The sequence below is a fragment of the Saimiri boliviensis genome, chromosome 8 (assembly GCF_048565385.1).
Source record: "Saimiri boliviensis isolate mSaiBol1 chromosome 8, mSaiBol1.pri, whole genome shotgun sequence".
NCBI classification, from domain to species: domain Eukaryota; kingdom Metazoa; phylum Chordata; class Mammalia; order Primates; family Cebidae; genus Saimiri; species Saimiri boliviensis.
Genome location: NC_133456.1, coordinates 29,232,228 through 29,253,668, shown reverse-complemented (window position 1 = coordinate 29,253,668; position 21,441 = coordinate 29,232,228). Strand labels below are relative to the sequence as shown.

The 21,441-nt window shown below is 41.0% G+C and overlaps 2 protein-coding genes across 4 annotated transcripts in view; one reads left to right on the top strand and one right to left on the bottom strand.

Moving 5' to 3' along the window:
• The window catches only part of PARP14 (poly(ADP-ribose) polymerase family member 14), a 53,257-nt gene that overhangs the window by 3,564 nt on the left and 28,252 nt on the right, over positions 1-21,441 (top strand). For 2 of the 3 annotated variants that reach the window (XM_003941656.4, XM_074404247.1), the window contains exons 2-6: positions 752-885; positions 2,358-2,391; positions 8,521-8,763; positions 11,712-11,948; positions 15,575-17,814. In XM_003941656.4, coding sequence (XP_003941705.3) covers positions 752-885; positions 2,358-2,391; positions 8,521-8,763; positions 11,712-11,948; positions 15,575-17,814 — 2,888 coding nt within the window. The remainder of the gene's footprint in view (positions 1-751; positions 886-2,357; positions 2,392-8,520; positions 8,764-11,711; positions 11,949-15,574; positions 17,815-21,441) is intronic. The other variant, XM_074404248.1, reaches the window with a different exon arrangement.
• Positions 5,863-6,608, bottom strand: LOC141585353 (NADH dehydrogenase [ubiquinone] 1 alpha subcomplex assembly factor 4-like). Its single transcript, XM_074404251.1, has one exon. The coding sequence runs from the start codon at positions 6,567-6,569 to the stop codon at positions 6,042-6,044; it is 528 nt and encodes a 175-aa protein (XP_074260352.1). The 5' UTR covers positions 6,570-6,608; the 3' UTR covers positions 5,863-6,041.

The window sequence follows — 21,441 nt, the reverse complement described above, 5'->3', positions numbered from 1 at the left end:
ACTTTAAGTGAGGAAGCTGAGAGTTGAGAGAAGTTAAGGTATTCACTCAGCTATTTGTGGCAGATTTGGAATTCAAATCCAGGTCTTTGGACTCTTTATGTCCACTGTTTAGCTGTTTCACTACAGCCAAGCTGTCTGATGTGTTAATCTATTTATTTGTTAATTTATTTTTTGCAAAATCTCTCCCTTCTTTTATACTCCTTTTACTATCAAATGTGAGGCCCATTTCATTACAGCCTTTTTCTAACTAGGCTCCTGCATATATCCACCTAGCCACCTTCCTGAAACATGACTGCCATCATGCCATGTCCCTGTACCCAGTCTTCACTGGCTCTCCTTGGAGGATGCTTTAATTTAATTCACTTCAGTACAGAATAAATATTGCTGCCTTTTGAGTACCTCCTGAATATCAGGTCCTGTACCAAGTTCTTTATAATGTTTCCTCAATTTAATACACACGGCACTCGTACAAAACAATCTCCATTAACCTTACAAATAGACAAGAAAACTGAAGCTTTGTAAGTACAGCTTATTAGGGAACATGCTCAATGTTAAAAAAATAAGTTTAAGGATGAAATTCAAATCCATGTCTGCTTGCTAAACTCTTCCTTTTTTACTTCACATAGCTTCTCTTGAGAAACTGACCAAGTGATTGATTGACAGTAATGCAGCCCAGAGAAATCATACAGTAATTTTGTAAATAAAGATTGCTTGTCATTTGGCTTTTTTTCCCTTCATTTGGACACTTCAGTTCGGCAGAAGGTTCTGGAGAGAAAGAATCATGAGTTAGTATGGCAAGGAAAAGGAACATTCAAGTTAACTGTCCAGTTACCTGCAACCCCAGATGAAATTCCTGATGTTGTTGAGGAGGAAATTCAAACAAAGGCAAGTAAACTTTAGTTGTCAGTAAAAGGGATTTAGGGTGTTCTCCCAAGGCGTGTGAGATGGAGTTCACCATGAGAAAAATAATATAGTGGAATGAAAAGTATGAAGCAAACTACAGCGAGAAAAGCAGATTACAAATGTATGGGGAATGAGGGCAGTGGTAGGGTGTGGTAGTATGGGATAAGGCAGGAGGGAGTACTTTTTATGTGATTTTAGGCACATTTGGAAAAGTCAAGACTTGGGGGTTATAGTAATGGTGGTTTGTGATATAAAATTTGGGGTCTGTCTCCTGAGTTCTTTATAACCTGGAACTTATTACATTTGTTTTATTTTCTATGTCATTTTGAGGAGACAGCAATCCATACTACATGCATTAAGTATTACCCCAATTGTAAAATGGAATAGTAACAATAATGATTCAACAATAGATTGTAGGATTATTATGAGGGTTAAACAAGATGATCTCTGTAAAGCACATGGCACAGTGCTTGTTATATATAGTAAACACTCAGTAAATGTTTTAAATGTTTTATTTTTATTCAATTTTATATATTTCTTTTTTAGAGACAGGGTCTCACTCTGTTGCCCGGGCTGGAATGCAGTGGCATGATCATGGCTCTCTGCCTCCTTGACTTCTTGGGCTTAGGCAATCCTCCCACCTCAGCCTCCCCAGTAGCTGGGACTTCAGGTGCATGCCACCATGACTGGCTAATTTTTTGTATTTTATGTAGAGTTGAGGTTTTCTCATGTTTAGGCTGGTCTTAAACTCCTGGGTTCTTGTGATCCACTTGGCCTTGGCCTCCCAAAGTGCTAGGATTACAGGTGTGAGCCACCACACCCAGTCTTAATTTACTTTTTATCTTTTTTAGAGACAGTGTCTTGATCTGTCTCCCGGGCTGGAATACAGTGGCACCATCATAGATCACTGTAACCTTGAACTTCTGGGCTCAAGTGATCCTCCTGCCTCAGCCTCTCAAGTAGCTGGCACTACAGGCATACACCACCATGCCTGGCTAATTTTTTTTCTTACAACTTTTTTGTAGAGACGGGGTCTCACTATGTTGCCCAGGCTGGTCTTGAACTCCTGGCCTCAAGTGATCTTCCCACATTGGCCTCCCAAAATGCTGAACTTAACAGGTGTGAGCCACCAAGTCCAGCCTCAATAAATATTAAACGAGGGAAAAATTATGAGCTAAGATGTTTCTCTGATGTAGGATGTACCTCATATTCCCAAATGCTTGGTGTTAATTGAGGTTTGTGTTACTTGTGTCTCATCTTCATTGGTGATTTTTGTGACTTGAAAGTGAATATGCCACTATGTGTGGCCCCACATGTATTCAAGAGCACCATTATCAGACCTTTTCATTATTATTTCTACTTACCCTCCATCTCCAGGCTGGTCCCAGGAACATTTTCTTATGTAAAGAAATTGTTAATAATGTATTAATGCTACTTTATTATTTGTGTTTCAGGAATCCAAGACCAAAGAAGATGTCAAAAAACCAGGTAAAATCTCAGTTGAGATGACTTTGACATTCACCAGCAGTTTTGCATTTGTTAAAGGCAGCACTTGAGGGAGTCAGCCCTCTCTTTTCGACTTCCACAGTGCAGGGTGTTCTCAGCTGGGAGCTGCTTTGGGCTGCATCATCTTCATATTCTGAGCCAGTTGTGCGGAGGGTAGCTTTTAGGGCTCAGGTCATAATGATTGGAACTGCTCTCTCTGAGGACTTGAAGACACCTTGCAATAGAGGGGAGGGCAAAGAAGTGCCAGAGAGGTGGTGATGAGCTGACCTTTACATTCCTCTTGTGCCGAGCTGGCCATTGAGAAGCAAGGACATGACATGTCCATGGGGGTGACATGTGGCTTAGTTGATGAGCACTGCTTCCTGGGCACTGGGTGTAAGGGTGCTGTGCTCTGGAGCCAAAACAGGAAGGTGTGACTCCTCCGTGAACACAGGCTTTCAAACACTGGTGCAGGATTGGATTGGAGGATTGCAGTCCTCCAAAAGACAGCAGCTCTTCTTATTTCATCTGCTGTAGGAAGCAGCCAGGGACCACTTAGCTGTTGTGGACTCTTGTGCTCAACTAGCATCTGGGCATTGAGTTGTCATGCCACCTGACATTTACTGAAGAAGCAAATAGTTTTAAGCATGCTACTGTAAAGGGTAGGCAGTGAACTACGCTGAATGAACCGAGCCAGAGAAATAAAGTAATACATATACCTAAACTTTAAGGAAAAGGAATCATGTGTAATCATTGTCCTCTAATATTGAAATTATCTTGATAACATGTAGTTTTCTGCAACTTTTCTCTTTTGGAAAATGGCACTAGAATGAGAGCTGCCTTTATTTAGCAAAAGGATTGGAATAGGGATATATGGCTTATTTTTATCTAATATGGATGTCCTGTTAAAACTGTAGAATTTAGTATGCATGGCTTTCTTAGGCAGCTCAGGAGGTTTATGAAATAGGAATTTTTTGTCTCTTTAGAGTAATTCCTGCTTTCCATTCCTCACTTGTGGAACTGGCTCCCCTAGCTACCAGTGTTTGTTGCCAGGATCTCCTAAGTCCTTATCTTTCTCTTGCAAGATGCCAAAGTGCCGTATACTCTCAAGCTCAACTTCAGACGAGGAAGTGGGTTTTATTTTCTCTTCCCCCAACCCCCCAAACTGCTAACTTGCTATCCGTAGGAAGTAGTTTTATATTTGCATATTCTTGCTCTATAGCCCTAGATCTAAATTTTAATCACATCTGTGTTTCTTATGACTTCATAGATTTTACCTTAATTCTGTCTTAACTGACATGTTAGCACTGTTCTAAATTTGCTTAGAACTCCCAAGTGTATTCCCTGTGAAAGCGCCAGTCCCCTTCCACCAGTAGACTTTTCATTGTCCTGGGGATTTTAGGCCCATTTTCTAACCTGTTTTTATCTGACCTGACCCGTACTCTAAAGATAGTAGCCAGCTAGGAAGTTGGGTGGTCTTCACCAGACACTTAAGTTGGCTCCTTTAACGGAAGCAGAGGTCCTTTGCTGAATAGTTACTCCACACTCATCCCTGACAATGGCCCTAAGGCTGGGACTCTTGAAATTAATTGGAATGGGGTAGACAGTTTCAGAACTGAGCAAAGTGTGGATGGAGAGTAGGTAGGTACTAACTGGATTTTGATCTCATAGATGGGGAAAGTGGAGGACACCGCACCATGAATGCACTAGGCATGTCTGAAACCTCATGCAAAAAGTCAATAACTGTAGCATCTGCAGGAGCGGACAGGGCAGGGAAAGGTACCCACACCAATATTGGGGATGTGAGCACTGAACTAGTCCTGTTCCAGGATAAGCTTAGTTGGGCTGGGTCTGAAAGGTGGAAATCAGCACTTGGAAGGTCCTGGAGAAGAGAGAAGGGGAAGAGCAGAGAAATACTGCTTACCTGTAGTGGGAAATTGTGGTGTTTTCAAATCCATAGCCTCTCTCAGTTCCAGAACTTCTGTCTGACCTTCTTGTTGGGAAATATAGTAGAGCCAACATGCCCGAAGCCACATGTGTCATCTTCCTCCCCAAGCAAGTGCCCTTTCTGGTTTCCTCATTTCTCTGGAAGTACATAGTCTGCTCGCCACCTACTAGACATTTCAGGAATCTCTCTTTTCACATCTGCTGGTCACACAGACCTATTCTTTTTTTTCTTTTTTGGAGAGAGAGTTTCACTCTGTTGCTCAGGCTGTTTTGGCTCACTGCAACCTCGACCTCCCCAGCTCAAGCAGTCCTCCCACTGCAACATCCTAAGTAGCTGGGGCTATTAATAACACCCACTACCTTGCCCGGCCAATTAAAAAAAATGTTTGTAGTGACAGAGTCTCACTATGTTACCCAAGCTGGTCTTGAACTCCTGGCCTCAAGTGACCCTCCCGCCTTGGCCTCCCAGAGTGCTGAGATTATAGGCATAAGCCACTGTGCCCAGCCTCATTTTCTTTTTTAAGTTTTCCTTATCCATTCTTTTTTCACCACAGGCCCTTCCTTTTTTACCTCACAAATTTGGCATGGCAGGAGCTCCTTGCTTGCTCTGTCTGTGTCTGCCACCCTTCTCCTTAAACCTGACCAACCCTTTGCACTGTTGCTAAATAGCCTGCCATTCTTTTCATGGAAACCTTCCATGACTCAACCTTACCACAAGCTGGGAGATAAAGTCCAGACTACCTTCTGGATCTAGTCTGGTTTTCTGGCCTCATTTCTTTCATTCTGCACAAATGTGCTCCTTTTGAGGCACATCAGTCAAATCACTGTTTTCTGAATTGTTTAATGCAATTGCAGCACTCTGCCTGTGCTTCTGCTGCTCACAGTTCCCTCTATCCCACTTTTCTCTACCCAATTCCACATACCCTTCAAGACCTGCTGAACTTCCTTCTCTCATCTCGTCTTTCCATGCCAGCGCAGTCCTTTTATCTCTTTCTGGGACTCTTGGCTTGATTGTTGATGCGCTTTTTTGTCAATTAACCAAGCCTTTGTTGTGGTGAAGTGCCTAATATTGATAGGGTTATAAAACTGTATTGCTGGAAAGATTCTTTCTGCCCAGTTCTCTTAGTCCTATACTCTCATTTTAGAATTAAGAGACATGGCCACAGTCACATGGCTAAGAGTGGCAGCAGGGGTTAAACACATTTAGACTCCTCCCTAACCCAGCAGGCATTCTGATTTGTCGTACCTGTCTCTGTGCTAATTTATGTAGCTATTTTATTCTTTTTTTTTTTTTAAGAGTCAGGAAAGCTTTTATTTTCACTATCAGATACGAAGAATGAACTAAACACTTAAGATGGAAAGTAAAACTTAAATGAGGGATTCAGGACATTTCCCAAGGGATCGTATGACCAATTTAAAAGTTGGCATGATGTGCCTAAAATAACAAATTAATTCTTTTACTTATAATAAAGGTACAGATGTGCTGATAGTCATGCTGACATGTACATATGAAATATGCCTAAAGAAAACAAAATACATGCTATGGGCAATCTTGAAAAGTCAAGGAGCTCAATAAAAATTAAGAGTATGTTCTCACAATAAGAACATTAAACACTTGGTAATTAACATAAGTTAATATACAAAAAATGAGAAAGTATACAGGATGAAAGATGAGGAGTACACATAGGAAATTTTTGTGATTTTCTTCATTTTGGTTCTATCGCTTTCTTGTCTTCAACAGAGAAGTCTTTGACTTCAAAAGTAACAAAATATTTAAGAAGGGAATTAACATCTTTCTGTTCTAAAAGGTACTCTTGTGCTATTTTCTCAGCAGTCCATGTTTCTGGATAAAGTTTATGATTATTGAGAAGTGTCAATGCTTCCACAACAGAAATTTTGCCTTTGGGAACGCGCTTAATATTTATCATATCAAAGTGTTGGCCTTTTGGCAATCTGAATTCCTCTGGCTCCTGATGTGTTTCAGCAGCTTTTACCTGCATGGAAGACACAGGATCTTTGGAATCAACATACACATCTTTTAGAAACGACAGTAGTTTGTCATCTTTACGAGCAATCGCTCCCTTAATTTCTGGATTGACACCCATCTGCGTTTGCAGGAGGCTGTTGGTAGAGGGGTGCCTGGGAGCGGGAGAGGGCTTCATCTTGCTGATTTCCCGTTCCGCTCGGTTTTCTACGTTGAAATTCCTGATCCCGCGAATCACCAAACCCCCCATTTCTTCATAACGTGATGCCCTCAGGTTCACGCCGCACGAGGGAACCCTATTTTATTCTTAAGCTTATTTTTTAATTTAGCATGACTGTGTGTGGTGGCATGATAGCCAGCACACAACAGTGTGGTCTAATTGTTATAACAAACAACCTCCCAAATCAGTAACCTGATACAACACAAGTTTATTTTATTTTATTTTTCTGAGATGGAATTGCCCAGGCTGGAATGCAGTGGCACAACCTCAGCTCACTGCAACCTCCACCTCCTGGGTTCAAGTGATTCTCCTGCCTCAGCCTCCTGAGTAGCTGGGATTAGAGGCGTGTGCCACCACGTCCAGCTCATTTTCGTATTTTTAGTAGAGATGGGGTTTCACTGTGTTGGCCAGGCTGGTCTCGAACTCCTGACCTCAAGTGATCTGCCCGCCTCGGTCTTCCAAAGTGCTGGGATTACAGGCATGTGCCACTGCGCCTGGCCACAACACAAATTTGTTTCTCCTTTGCATCACAGTTCAGTGTAGTTGGCAGCCGGGGTGGCAGCGGGAGTGTCAACCACTTCACGCGGTCATTCAGGGACCCAGGCTCCTTGCACCCTTTGACACCATTATCTTCAATATGTGGTTTCCAAGGTCACTGCAAGGGAGAATGGGGTTTCATATTAAGGAGATTTATATTTGCCAAGCCTGAAGGTGGAATTCACTTCCACCCATATTCCATTAAATGCAGGGACATTACTGTTGAAACTGAACTCCAGAAAACTTGAGAAATATTGCCCAGGAAGTAAACAAAATGGATTTGGTGAACACAAAGCATTTTATGCTGCCGCTGCAAACATTTACACATGTCATTTTTCTCATAAACCTCTAGTAGAAAATCCATAAATTTGTTATCTAATGTTTTTTATATTCTCAACTCTACTTACATCCAGGGTCTTGAACACGATAAGAGCCCCTATTGAATAGTTATTCACAAAATGCTTAAAGACCGGATTGAATACACCATGCTTCAGTGGACAGGCATACAGTGAGACTGTCCTTGGGTGTATGTGTAACTCACTTTTATGGTCAACAGTGGAGAGGAATGAGCCAGCTGGGGTGATTGCCATTCAGCAGCCTTTGTGTGCAACAGCCATTTCACCTTCTGTGTGTATTCCTTAGTTATTCACTGTAGAGATCTTTTTTTCACTTCTGTGATGGGAACTTAACTATTTTTCAGAGTATAATGTGTTAGGTGATACCCACATTTGAGCATCATCAGATATTCTTTCTTTCCTCTAGTGACCGAAGCAGTAAATCCCCAATTCAGGAAATATTTACTGGGGCTCAATTATATACCATATGCCAACAATACAAGGTTGAATAAACCTATGTCTTGCTTTTGAGAAGCTTAGTTCAATAATATTAGTATGATGCTATGCTAGCAATAGGTATCAAGTGCTAAGAAGGATAAGTTAGGTTCCTCAAAAAGTCCAGGCAGAAAAGGGTATAATAAGATTAAACTTCAAATATGTATAATTTTAATGTAAATTCACATATGAAAATAGTCTTATAATGTAAATCATTCTATAAAGTGACTATTTCTTTACTTAGCTAAGTAATGTGAATATTTTTTCTTATCACTAATTTGGACAGATTTAAAAAATTCATTTCCACAAAGGTTAAATATATACCCACCAACAATAAATGAAAATCTTTTTAACCCTATAATGCCTATAATCTTGACGATAAAGACCTATTTTGTCAACATGAACATTTTAAAAAGTGAACTTTAATAATAGGCAATTAAATGTTACATGTTGTTTTTATTTAAATAAAGCAAAAAGCCATCCAAGATCTATTTTTCTGCGAGTTAGCCAAGAGATTGGCAAGGAAAGAGGGCAGTGTCTTGCGATGCTTTCTTTACTAAGACTGTGGTACATAACTATAACATCTTGTACCTCTTTCGTCTTCCTAAAATCAGCTGCGTCAGAAGAATTGGATGCAAAACTCTCTCTTGATGGTGGATCAGACAAAATGGAAGATGTCACAAAAGAATGTGAAAATATTTCCTCTTCGGTGGCATTTGAAAACCTCAAGGCAAATGTGACTGACATGATGTTAATCTTGTTAGTGGAGAACATAAGTGGCCTCGCTAATGATGATTTTCAAGTGGAAGTAATAAGAGATTTTGATGTTGCTGTCGTTACCTTTCAGAAGCACATAGGTAAGATGAAGTGACGCTTCCTCTGCCTGTCTTCTTTGTACCACGTCATGGGACATGAGATGACTCTTAGTGAGACATCTCTGAAAGTTTGACTCTTTCTAGTAGCTACTAAGAGGAGTCTCCAAGTTAATATAGTTAATATAGGTCTCCAAGTTAATATATTTTGAAGGGAAGCATATTCATTTTGAAACCAAATTCTGGTATTTTTAATAGAATTAACTTTATTGCAGGAGTGCCCGTGTGTGTGTGTGTGTGTGTGTGTGTGTGTGTGTGTGTGTGTGTGTGTATGTGACAGAGAGAGAGAGAGAGAGAGAGAGAGAGAGAGAGAGGCAGAGAGAGTGAGAGAGACCACAAACACAGCAAAATAGAAATCTAAAGTCCAAGTGATTCCAAGTAAAGGATTTGGCTTTTTCATATGTGCTGTCTCACTGGGTGAAGTAAATATTTATCTGTATTGCCAAACTGGACCTCCTGGAAGGTAATGGTAATACGCACTCATAGAGTGCTTACTGTAAGCCAGGTACTATGCCAGCCTCTTCACAGGTATTTATTTGTCCTTTCCAAAACCTTATGAGATTATTATTGTTCCCCATGTTGCAGTTGGGGAGACAAAACACAAAGGTGCAAATGCATGGACAAACTGGGTTTGAATCCAGGCAGCTTACCTCTACAGCCTGTCTTCTTACCACTTTACCAGATATTTCCTAGCACTTTCATGGCCATTCACACATGTAGGTATGGGTAAGTGTGTGTGATGCAGAAAATGAGTGCTCTTTAAGATAATTATCAGGACTTGTAGACAATCTCTGAGACTGGGAAGAGAGCTGTCACCACCCATTACAAGTACACTTTCCAATTCCAAGCCTTCACTATTCCATGGCCATGGCAGTGGAGTGGTTAAGAGCACAGGTCATGGAGTCAAAATTCCAGCTCTGCCATTTAACTAGTTATATGAGTTTGGCCAAGTTATTATGCTCTTTGTGACTCACTTTCCTTGTCTATAAAATGGGGACAATAATACCTACCTAATATTATAGCTTTTGTAATGATTGAATGAGGTAATGTTTGGAAAGTACTTAACATAGGGCCAGGCATAATAGCTCACGCCTGTAATTCCAGCATTTAGGGAGGCCAAGGTGGGTGGATTGTCTGAGTCTAGGAGTTTGAGAGCAGCCTGGGCAACATGGCGAAACTCCGTCGCTACAAAAAAATACAAAAATAAGCCAGGTGTGGTAGTGCACACCTGTCCTCACAGCTACTCAGGAGGCTGAGGTGGAAGGATCACTTGAGCCTGGGAAGCAGAGGTTGCAGTGAGCCAAGATCATGTCACTGCACTCCAGCCTGAGTTACAGAGTGAAGACCCCTGTCTCAAAAAACAAAAAAGTACTCAACAACTTAACATAGTACCTGAGACACAGTAAGGACTCAAAGGGAGCTATTATTTCAAATTCATTACCGTATCTTACCAAGGAAAAACTAAATGGACTTGCTTATGTTCATTGATCAGAATCTTGAACACTTAATATGTACCAGGCACTGATTTAGGTGCTGTGGGTGCAGAGGTGAATAACCAGGTTTCTGCTCTTGAGAAACTCATAGCCAGGGGTCAGGGAGGAAGCCCATATGTAAATGAATAAGAAAAGTCCAAGAGAAGAAGCTGTCTCTCTAAGCTGTGAACAAAAAGCTGTGGGAAATGGGAGGAAAGGGACCCAAACAAGGTGGCTTGGTTTTGCTTCTGCGAAGTTCATACTCCAAATACCACTTGATAATGTCCAGAATATACTCTGTTTGCCTGACATAGCTCTTTCCCTATCCATCTGGGAAACCCCTCTTCATCGATCAAAACCCAGATCAGTGCCACTTACTCAGGGAATCTTTGTGTTATTCCTAATATGAGTCTTCCCATCTCATTTGATCCTACATTAGGCAATTTATTTGCTCTCAAGACTTGCTCCCTCACAGATGATGCACTGGCAAGGACTTGTTATATTTATTTCTGTGTCCTCAGATCCTAGCACAGTGCCTGGCACATCATGGGTCCACCATCAGTACTGATTATTATTATTATCAGAGTCTCGCTCTGACACCCAGCCTGGAGTGCAGTGCAATGATATGATCTCAGCTCACTGCAACCTTTGCCTCCCGGGTTCAAGTGATTCTTCTGCTTCAACTTCCTGAGTAGCTGGGACGACAGGTGCATGCAACCATGCCCGGCTAATTTTTGTATTTTTAGTAGAGATTTTCACTATGTTGGCCAGGCTAGTCTTGAACTCCTGACCTGAGGTGATCCACCTGCCTCGGCTTCCCAGAGTGCTCAGATTACAGGCATGAGCCACCACACCTGGCCAATACTTATTATTAAAGAGACAATTGAGTTCAGTCCTGAAGGATGAATAGGACCAAGATAAAAAATTGAAGAGCATTCCAGATGCAGGAAACTGTATACAGAAAGACCCTTAAAAGGAGAAGGGGGTTTACAATAATAATGACTAGTTTTTATGGCAACATGGAAAATAAAATAAATGGCAGGGAATAACCAAAGGTGATGCTTGGAAATTAGTTTTGAGTCACATTGCCAAGGGCATTGTACACCTGGCTGAGGAGTGTCAACACTCTTTCCTGCAGGTAATGGGGATCCATGGAAGGGCTTGAGAAAGGAGTGAAATGAGATTTGTAAGGAAGCCCTCAGGAGGGTTGGTGAGGGCTGGGGCAGGAAGTGGGGACACAGCTCAGTGGCAGTAATCCAGGTAAGACATTTGTGTGTGTGTTGCTCAGAGACTGGGTGTTTGAGGTATGTAAATTCTCACATAGGTATTAAAATCTTGTGTCTAAAAATAGAGTGCTTAGCTCTTCCTTTTATCTCAGTTAATAGCCAGACATTTTCTTCTATACAACATAAAGATACAACCATAATTTACTGATTTTCTTTCCTTTTTTTTGGTTTGTAGATACTGCAAGGTTTGTTGATGATTGTACCAAGCACCATTCAATTAAACACCTTCAACTTTCTCCAAGAATTCTGGAAGTAACAAAAATAATCAGGGTTGAAAACCTGCCGCCTGGTGCTGATGACTACAGTTTACAACTTTTCTTTCAAAATCCCTGTAATGGAGGGGGAAGAGTAGCCAGTGTTGAATATTTTCCTGAAGAGAGTTCAGCTCTGATTGAATTTTTTGACAGAAAAGGTAATATTTATTAACCTGTCATTCTTGGCATAATCTAGGCCATTTTTAGCAGAGCTTAACAGTTGTCAATCCAGTTCTGGTGTGTTTTATTTCTTTATTTATATATTTTATTGGAAATTGAATAAATAATCCTGCTTATTTGGGATATGATGCTTAATAAGGCCAGTGATCCAAACTTTAGAGAAGCAACATCAAGTTTTTGAAAGATATAAGGAGATTCTTTCATGAGTCTCTACCTATGATGGGCTGAAAAATATATTCTTGGGACCTTCAAAATAATAAAGAGGAGATAATCTGTTTTTTAGCCACACACTTGATAGAAACTCTCAAATCAATTTCAGCAAGGTTAGGTAAAGAAATACTCAGCAACTCATAGAGTTCCTATAAAGTGCCACTACTCCTTTCACCTATTGTATCATCATTCAAAAATAGACGGGGGTGGTGTCACATGACCAGTGGATACCTGCTGGACCATTGTTTAGAGTGACCCTGTGAAAACTATGTCCAGCTGAACCTTAGAGAAACACTTCTGAGTGTTTTGTGATACAGACTACCAGTTCTCTGAAGCATATGCAAGGTAAGCTTGGAGGTTCCACTTGTGTTCAGAGGTCAAGGCTGAGCAGTAGGAATTAGCGGGGCAGACTTCTTAGGAAAAGAAGGACAATTGTGCCTGGGATTAATCAGAGTGGTGCATGGCACAGGATAATGTGGTATGCCACCCACTTGAGAGAAATTGTTTCAACAGGATACTTGAAGGAACCTCCCTTTTCCTAACTCAGTTTTTATGAGTTGGGATTACGAGTTGGGAAAACTGGGTGAAAGAAAGTATGGTCTGAACTAAAATGGAATGAAAGACTTACTACTCCTTGGGCAAAGGGACAAAGAGGAGCTTCTGTCACATATTCAGATCTCCCTCTGCCTGGTCTTGGGCCAAGGGGGAGAGAGGGGTACATAAAGTACTCTACCCTAGAAATTAACCTCCCAGTTTGTGGTGAGAGTTCACAGTTTCAGGGCTTTCAAACATCTTGAGAGCATGGGGCTGTTGGGTTTGTCCTCAGAGGGGCTCTTCTGCACATACACAATGTTAATGTTAATTAAGCACTATTTAATTAAGGTTTATTTTATGCCAGAGCTATTCATGTACTCTCAAAGGTTCCCTTTCTCCCTGATCTCTTTGCACCATCTGACTTCGTTGGCCACACCTCCTCCTCCAAGCTCCCTAATGCTCTGTCCCCCACAACCTGTGATATACTGACTTTTGTTGTTGTTGTTCTCTAGCTTCTCTTTCTTTTTATTTTTTTTAATTTTCGTTTTATTTATTTATTTTTATTTATTTAGTTTGAGACAGGGTCTCACTGTCGCTCAGGCTGGAGTGCAGTGGCATGATCATGGCTCACTGCAGCCTCAGTCTCCCCAGGCTCAGGTGATCCTCCCACCTCAGCCTCCAGAGTAGCTGGAACTACAGGTGCATGCCACCGCACCCAGCTAATGTTTTTATTTTTAGTAGAGATGGGGTTTTACCATGTTACCCAGGCTGGTCTTGAACTCCTACTGTCGAGCAACACTCCCTCCTTTGCCTCCTAATGTGCTGGGAATATAGACATGGTCACTGCACCCAGTTTAGCTTCTCCTTCTTGTAATTATAGCTTACATTTGCATAGCTTTGCAGGGTGTTACTAAGTGCATTCAGACAGTCTTACGGACATCTTCTTGTTATAATCCCTGTTTTACACATGAGGAAACTGAAGCACAGAAAGATCCGAGAACTTGCCCAAGATTACACAGTTAGTGAGTGAAAGAGCAAGGATTTGAATGTGGGTATTCTGGTTCCATAACATATACCCTTAACTTCTCTCCTTTTTCCAAATCTCCTGTTCACCTATAACATTAATTTTTCTTATAGGATATTTCACCATTCACAATGGGTTGCCAATAAGAGATAGAGCTTCGTTTAAAAAAAGAATGTATTACACAATATTGTGTTTTATGTAGATTTCTTGAGAGGAAAAAATAGGCACTTTGCAATTATTTGGTTCAACTTCACAAAATCTGATTTATTTCTTAAGGAAGAGAATTCTCATTGAACACCTATGTCCCTAAGATCTTTTGCTATTTTTTTCTTCTACGATATCTCACAATCCCATTAATAATAACCTGCACAGTTAGATAAGTTTTGTTCTTACAGACAAGAAAAACAGGTTAGAGACTTTAAGGCATTTTAAGGTGACATCTGCGATGGTTCTTGCGTCAGACAGACCTGAGTTTGATTCCTGGCTTTGGTGCGTTTTAGCTTTGTAATCTTGGCTGAGTTACTTTAACACACCTAAGCCTCTGTGTTCTTATCTGTGAAGTAGGGCTCACATTACTACTTACCTGGTAATCATAAATACTGCCCAGGCTCAGGGCTGCCACAGGGCCATGTTGGGAAGTTGAAGCTATATGTTTGGGCCTCTGAAGGCCACTTTCTTTCCATCATGTGTGATAGCAGCTTTAGGACCCAATCACATACAAGGCGAAGTTATTTTTAACATCTTTCCACAAAAGATGCTCTTTCAACCCAAGTCGTTATTGGAGCACACTCTGATTCCCTTTCTGCAGATGCCCTGCCTAATAACTTACACAAAATGAGGAGGGACTTGGAAGAGAAGAGCATGTGTATGCATACACATGCAAACACACCCATGGGATTGTTCCAGTGAAGTGGAAAAGGGAGATTGCAGCAGTGACAGGAGGAGGTGTGGGTCTTACTGAATCGTAGTCTGTGGGGCTGGGCTCACAGAGGACTGTGATGATGACGTGGGTTTGGTGGAGGAGTAAGAGGATGGGCTTTGGGGTTAGACAAACACTGAAACTTAGCTGAGTTATTTGCAGTCTATTTAACCCTATCCAAGTTATCTAACCTTTCCTAGCCTCAGTTTTATCATTTGTAAGTAGAGATAATAATAATGCCATTTGAGGTAGAGACATTATTATTATCATCCCTACTTGTATATATATAAAGCACTCAGAATAGTGTGTGACACATGGTAAGCTATAATAACTTACTATGATGTTCCTCCTTTTGGAGGTATTAATGTTATCTAAGTCAACTTTGAAACCTAAAATTGTACGACTGTACAAGAAGACCAAATAGCATAAAACTGAGGTGAGCTTCACTTTGAGCACCAAAATATTTTTTATACTAGGGCAAACATTATTCTCATGCTTATGACCAAACTCATGTATTTCTTAACATGATGATATACCAGTAATATCAGGAAAACAGTAGACAGAATTTAATTAACAGGATTTCAACATAGATGGATATTGGCTAGAAAGTTATTATTCCATTCAATAACGGATACCTGTGCACTGTTAACACATATCAATTTATATTTGAGCCCTTTGAGAGTAGTCCTGCTTTTTAAGATGTTATAACATCAAAATTCTACCATTAGAATTTTTTTCTCTAAAATGGAAAAATTTTGTTCTTGCCACATATCATCTTGGTCTTACTTTGTTTTATTTCTTTCAAGTGTTAGACAAACATTCGATTTTTTTTTTCTCTAAAATCAGAAAATTGTGTTTTGTTTTCATTTGCCATATATCATTCTGGGCTTACATTATTTTGCTTCTTTCCTTTTAAGTGTTGGACATCATCATGGCCACAAAACTGGACTTCAATAAAATGCCACTTTCTGTGTTCCCATACTATGCCTCATTGGGCACAGCCTTGTATGGAAAGGAAAAGCCTCTGATCAAGCTTCCAGCACCATTTGAAGAGTCAATAGATCTTCCCTTATGGAAGTTCTTACAGAAAAAGAATCACCTGATTGAGGAGATAAACGATGAAATGAGGCGTTGTCACTGTGAGCTCACGTGGTCCGAACTCAGTGGTAAAGTTACCATCAGACCAGCAGCCACCTTAGTCAATGAAGGAAGACCAAGAATCAAGACCTGGCAGACACATACTTCCACAGCACTCTCTAGCATCCGATCTAAATATAAAGTCACCCCAATTAAAGTGGATCCAACAGTGTGGGACACCATAAAAAATGATGTAGAAGATGACAGGATTTTGATTGAGTTTGATGCTCTTAAGGAGATGGTAATCTTAGCCGGGAAATCAGAGGATGTCCAAAGCTTTGAGGTACAAGTCAAGGAGTTAATAGAAAGCACTACTCAAAAAATTAAAAAGGAAGAGCAAAGTCTGAAGGAAAAAATGATCATTTCTCCCGGCAAGTATTTTCTTTTGTGTCAGAGTGGTCTACTGGACCATTTACGTACAGAATGCCTAGAGACAGAGATTTGTTATGATGGAGTCACTCAACACTTGTGCTTGAAAGGACCTAGTGCAAATGTGTATAAAATAAAGTGTGAAATCCAGGAAAAGGTGTACAGCATGGCTCAGAAAAGCATTGCAGTTTCTTCTGAGATTTTTCAGTTTTTGCAACAGGTAAACTGTGAAGAATTCTCCAAGTGTCTTTTTATAGCACAGAAAATTCTTGCACTTTATGAACTAGAGGGTACAGCTGTTCTCTTAACCAGCTGTTCTTCCAAAGCCCTGTTAGAAGCTGAAAAGCACATGCTCAGTGCCTTACATTCTAAACGCATTAAAGTTGAGAACAAAGAAGTTCTTCATGTCAAGAAATGGAAAATGATCACTCAAAATTTGCATAAAAAACAAAATTTCTCCCCAAACAGTGTAATCATCAGTGAGTTAGCTTCAGAAACCACAGCTGAAGTCATCATTACAGGCCAGGTAAAAGAAGTAAATGAAACCTATCAATTGCTTTTCAACTTCATTGAACAAAACATGAAAATAGAGAGACTGATTGAAGTAAAGCCTTCCTTAGTTATTGACTATTTAAAAGCAGAAAGGAAGCTATTCTGGCCAAAGATAAAGATGGCAAATGTGCAGGTATGTTTCAATCCTGAGAACAAACAAAAGGGCATTTTGCTAACTGGTTCAAAGCCCGAAGTACTGAAGGCAATGGACATCGTCAAGCAAGTCTGGGATTCAATCTGTGTTAAAAGTGTCCATATTGATAAGCCAGGAGCCAAGCAGTTCTTCCAGGATAAAGCACGGTTTTATCAAAGTGAGGTCAGACGGTTGTTTGGTTGTTTCATTGAACTACAAGAGAATGCAGAAAAGGAGGGAGGCAGCCCTGCTGGGCAGAAGTACTTCTCTCGGACGGACTTGGCCCCTGGTGTCGTGCTGATTGTGCGGCAGGGTGACTTGGCACAGCTTCCTGTCGATGTGGTGGTGAATGCAGCCAATGAGGACCTTAAGCATTATGGCGGCCTAGCTGCTGCACTCTCAAAAGCAGCTGGCCCTGAGCTCCAGGCCGACTGTGACCAGATAGTGAAGAGAGACGGCAAACTCCTACCGGGCAATGCCACCATCTCCAAGGCAGGAAAGCTGCCGTACCACCATGTGATCCACGCAGTGGGGCCCTGCTGGAACAGAGATGAGATTGCGAAGTGTACATACCTATTAACGAAAGCTGTGCAACGAAGTCTTGGTCTAGCTGAAAAATACAAGTACCAATCCATAGCCATCCCAGCTATTAGTTCTGGAGTCTTTGGCTTTCCCTTAAAACTATGTGTGGAGACCATTGTTTCTGCCATCAAGAAAAAGTTCCTAAACAAAAAGGATAAATGCTTGTTGAAAGAAATCTACCTTGTGGATGTATCTGAGAAGACTGTTGAGGCCTTTGTAGAAGCTGTGAAAACTGCATTTAAAAAAACCCTGCCAGACACAGCTGCCCTGCCCAGTTTGCCAGCGGCAGAAGGACCTGGGAAGACATCATGGAAACACACAAGTCTGGTGTCCCCAGAAGGCCTGAAGATGCTGTTGGTGAAAGAAGGTGTGCAGAATGCTAAGGTGAGTGTCGTTTTTACAGAACACCCCCAGGCCACTGTGATCTACTTAGTCCATGGCTCTCTGGTGGTGGGCTGAAGGAAGATAAAGACCAAGGGGAGAATCAAGGGAGAGAATCCCAGGCCTTCCACCCTTGCCTTGAAACAGTTTTCCTTAGGTAATTGAGCTCCTTACCAAAACATTTGCTAATAGAGATTGGTCAATTACTTGTGAGAACTGAAAGTATATAGAAGTCAGATTGCTAGATTTCCAATAGATATAAAAATCTGTAATACCACACATTTAGACAATTCTCTGTACTTTATACCTGCTGTGTTTTGGTAGATCTAAGGCTAATTTCCTAATATATTTACTGACAGAAGATACAGAACAATCAGAGCATAGGGTATGCAGAGGACAGGAGTCTTGTCAGTGGTGTTGAGCAAGAGTAAGCTTAGGGCCAGAGTCTGAGGGGCCATCAGCGCTCAACACCAGTGAAAGTGAAAGTAGACCTGAGGAAGTTTCAAGTGCCAGGCATTATGTGGGGACAATTCTTGTAGGCTGCAGGGGCATGGTGGGGGTGGGAGAACTGATATGTTTGTTTGTTCGTTTATTTTGGAGTCAGGGTCTCGCTCTGTTGCCCAGGCTGGAACGCAGTGGTGCCATCTTGGCTCATTGCAACCTCTGCCTTCAAGGTTCAAGTGATTCTCCCACCTCAGCCTCCCCAGTAGCTGGGACTACAGGTGTATGCCACCACACCTAGCTAATTTTTGTACTTTTTTGGTAGAGACAGGGTTTCACCATGTTGGCCAGACTGGTGTTGAACTCCTGACCTTAGGTGATCCACCTGCCTCGGCCTCCCAAAGTGTTGGGATGACAGGTGTGAGCCACCACGCTGGCCTTTTAAATGGAATTTAACAACACAGGCTCTAGCTAATTGGAGCTGCAGCCATCTGCCCAGGCTCCGAAGCTTCCTACTGTGCCAGGCATTACTTCTTTAACTGGAGGATTTGGGGGAGTCCTAGCAGGGGAGTGGGGGTGGAGATAGTGTGAGCATTGGGGGCAGATGCAGGGCAGCACTTACTTACCCACCGATAGAAATGTTTCTCCATGCTGTCTTAACTACCATGGCTATAGTTATGTCTTCTAGTGGATATTAGCCTCAACCTTCCTCTGCTGGCCCAGAGGGGATGTGCTGGGGCTGCCAGAGGGAGGCTGGGACCCAGAGCTGAGTGAATGCCCTTCCTGACCCCCATTAATGCTGCTGGGCTCTTTTTTGCCCCACTTTTTAAAAGGAAGATCAATTAGCACAATATATGTAGAAGAAAACAAACATCACAATACAATGAAAGTTTCATCAAGCCTGAATGTTTTATTCAAAGTTCAAGACCAAAGTTCTGTATTATCAACACTAGGTATTACTTACCTTCATTATCTTTAAACAAAATACAGTTGGATATATGCTTTACATGATATTAAGTGAAATGAACTAGATGTAATAAACCTGCCAAATGTTTTGCTTTGAATTATTTTACCAAAGTATGTCTAAGCATCCATCCAGTGTCCAGTATAATGTGATAAAAGGTTACACAATTGCAACTATTAACCTGAATATGTTTGCTGTTTTAGCATATTTCTACATCACAACTATCTTGAGAAGAGCTGAAAATTGCTTAATAGTCACACTCAATCACCTTCCTTTTTGTTTGCACAGCTTTATTGAGATATAATTCACATGCCATACCCATTTACAATGTGTGATTCAGTGGTTCTTGGTATATTCACAGAGGTATGCAATCATTACCACAATCTAATATTAGAACATTCTTGTCATTACAGAAAGAAACTCTGTGCCCATTGGCAGTCACTCCCCATTCTATCTAGCCACTCACCTCCCCAGCCCTAGGCAACCACTAATTTACTTTCTGTTTGTATAATTTCACTTATTCTGGAAATTTTATGTAAATGGAATCACACAATTTGTGGTTGTCTGACTGACATCTTTTACTTAGCAGAATGTTTTCAAGGTTCATCCATGTTGTACCATGTGTCAGAACCTACTTCTTTTTTAGGGCTGAAAAAGACTCCATCGTGTGAATAGACCACATTTTATTTATCCATTCTTCAGTTGATGAACAGTTAGATTGTTTCCACTCTTTGACTGCCATGAGTAATGCTGCTATGAACATTTGTATACAGGTTTTTGTATGAACATATATTTTCAGTTATCTTGGGTATATACGTAGGATGGGATGGCTGGGTTAGGTGGTAACTCTGTGTTTGACGATTTGAGGAACTGCTAGATCATTTCTCAAAGCAGCTGTACCATTTTACATTCCTGTCAGCAACACTGACAGTTCCGGTTTCTCCACTTCCTAACACTTGCTATTATCTTCTTTTTGATTATAGCCATCCTAGTGAGTGTGAAGTCGCATCTCACTGCGGTTTTGATTTGAATTTCCATAATGACTAATGATGTCGAACATCTTTTCATGTGCTTTTTGACAATGTGTATCTTCTTTAGAGAAATGTCCATGTAGTTCCTTTGCCCACTTTTAATTAGTTAGTTAATTATTTTTAGAGGCAGGGTCTTGCTCAGTCACCCAGGCTGGAGTGCAGTGCCATGATCCTGTCTTGCTGTAACCTTGAACTTCTGGCTTCAAGTGTTCCTCCCTCCTTGGCCTCCCAAAGTGCTGGGATTACAGGTGTGAGCCAAAATACCTGGCTTATATTTTCTACTTTTCATTTGGGTTACTTGTCTTTTTATTATTATTTTTCCTGTAGTTTGGAGATAAGTTCCTTATCAGATATATGACTTGCAAATACTTTCTTCTATTCTGTGTGCCATCTTTCTTTTTTGTTTGAATTGTTACTTTGTTTAAAATATTTTCTGTTTTAGTTTAAAGTGCTGAACTGGAAGATTTAAAAGAGATTTTTACTTCTAGTATGCTTAAGTATTAATTACAAGAACCATAGCTAACATTGGTTGTTACCATGTGCCAAGCTTTGTGCTTTTTTTTTTTTTTTTTTTTTTTTTTTGAGATGGAATCTTGCTGTGTTGCCCAGGCTGGAGTGCAGTGCACAATCTTGACTCACAGCAACCTCTGGCTCTCGGATTCAGGCAATTCTCCTGCCTCAGCCTCCCAAGTAGCTGGGACTACAGGTGCCTACCACCACACCTGGCTAATTTTTCTATTTTTAGTAAATATGGGGTTTCTCCTTGTTGGCCATACTGACCTCAAACTCCTGACGTCAGGTGATCCACCTGCCTTGGCCTCCCGAAGTGCTGGGATTAGAGGCGTGAGCCATCGTGGCCAGCCAGCGCTGTGCTGTTCTTGACATGGATTTTCTCATTCACTGCCCTGCGGTATATTCTAGGATTTTTATTCTTCTCACTTCACAGATGAGGGAGTAAGACTTAAAGGGGTTAAGTAATTTGCCCATGTCCCCCAACTAGCAAATGTTAGAGCCAAGATGGGAATTTGTTCAGGCTCTTAACCATTGCACTATTTCAAAATGTTAAAAATAATTTTGTATCTCATTTACAAAAATCAAATAAAAACTCTTTTGACCATGCATCAGTAATGGGAATGCATTTCATTCCTTGTCCCTTTTGACACCAAATATTAAGATATTCTTTCCCAGCTAGCC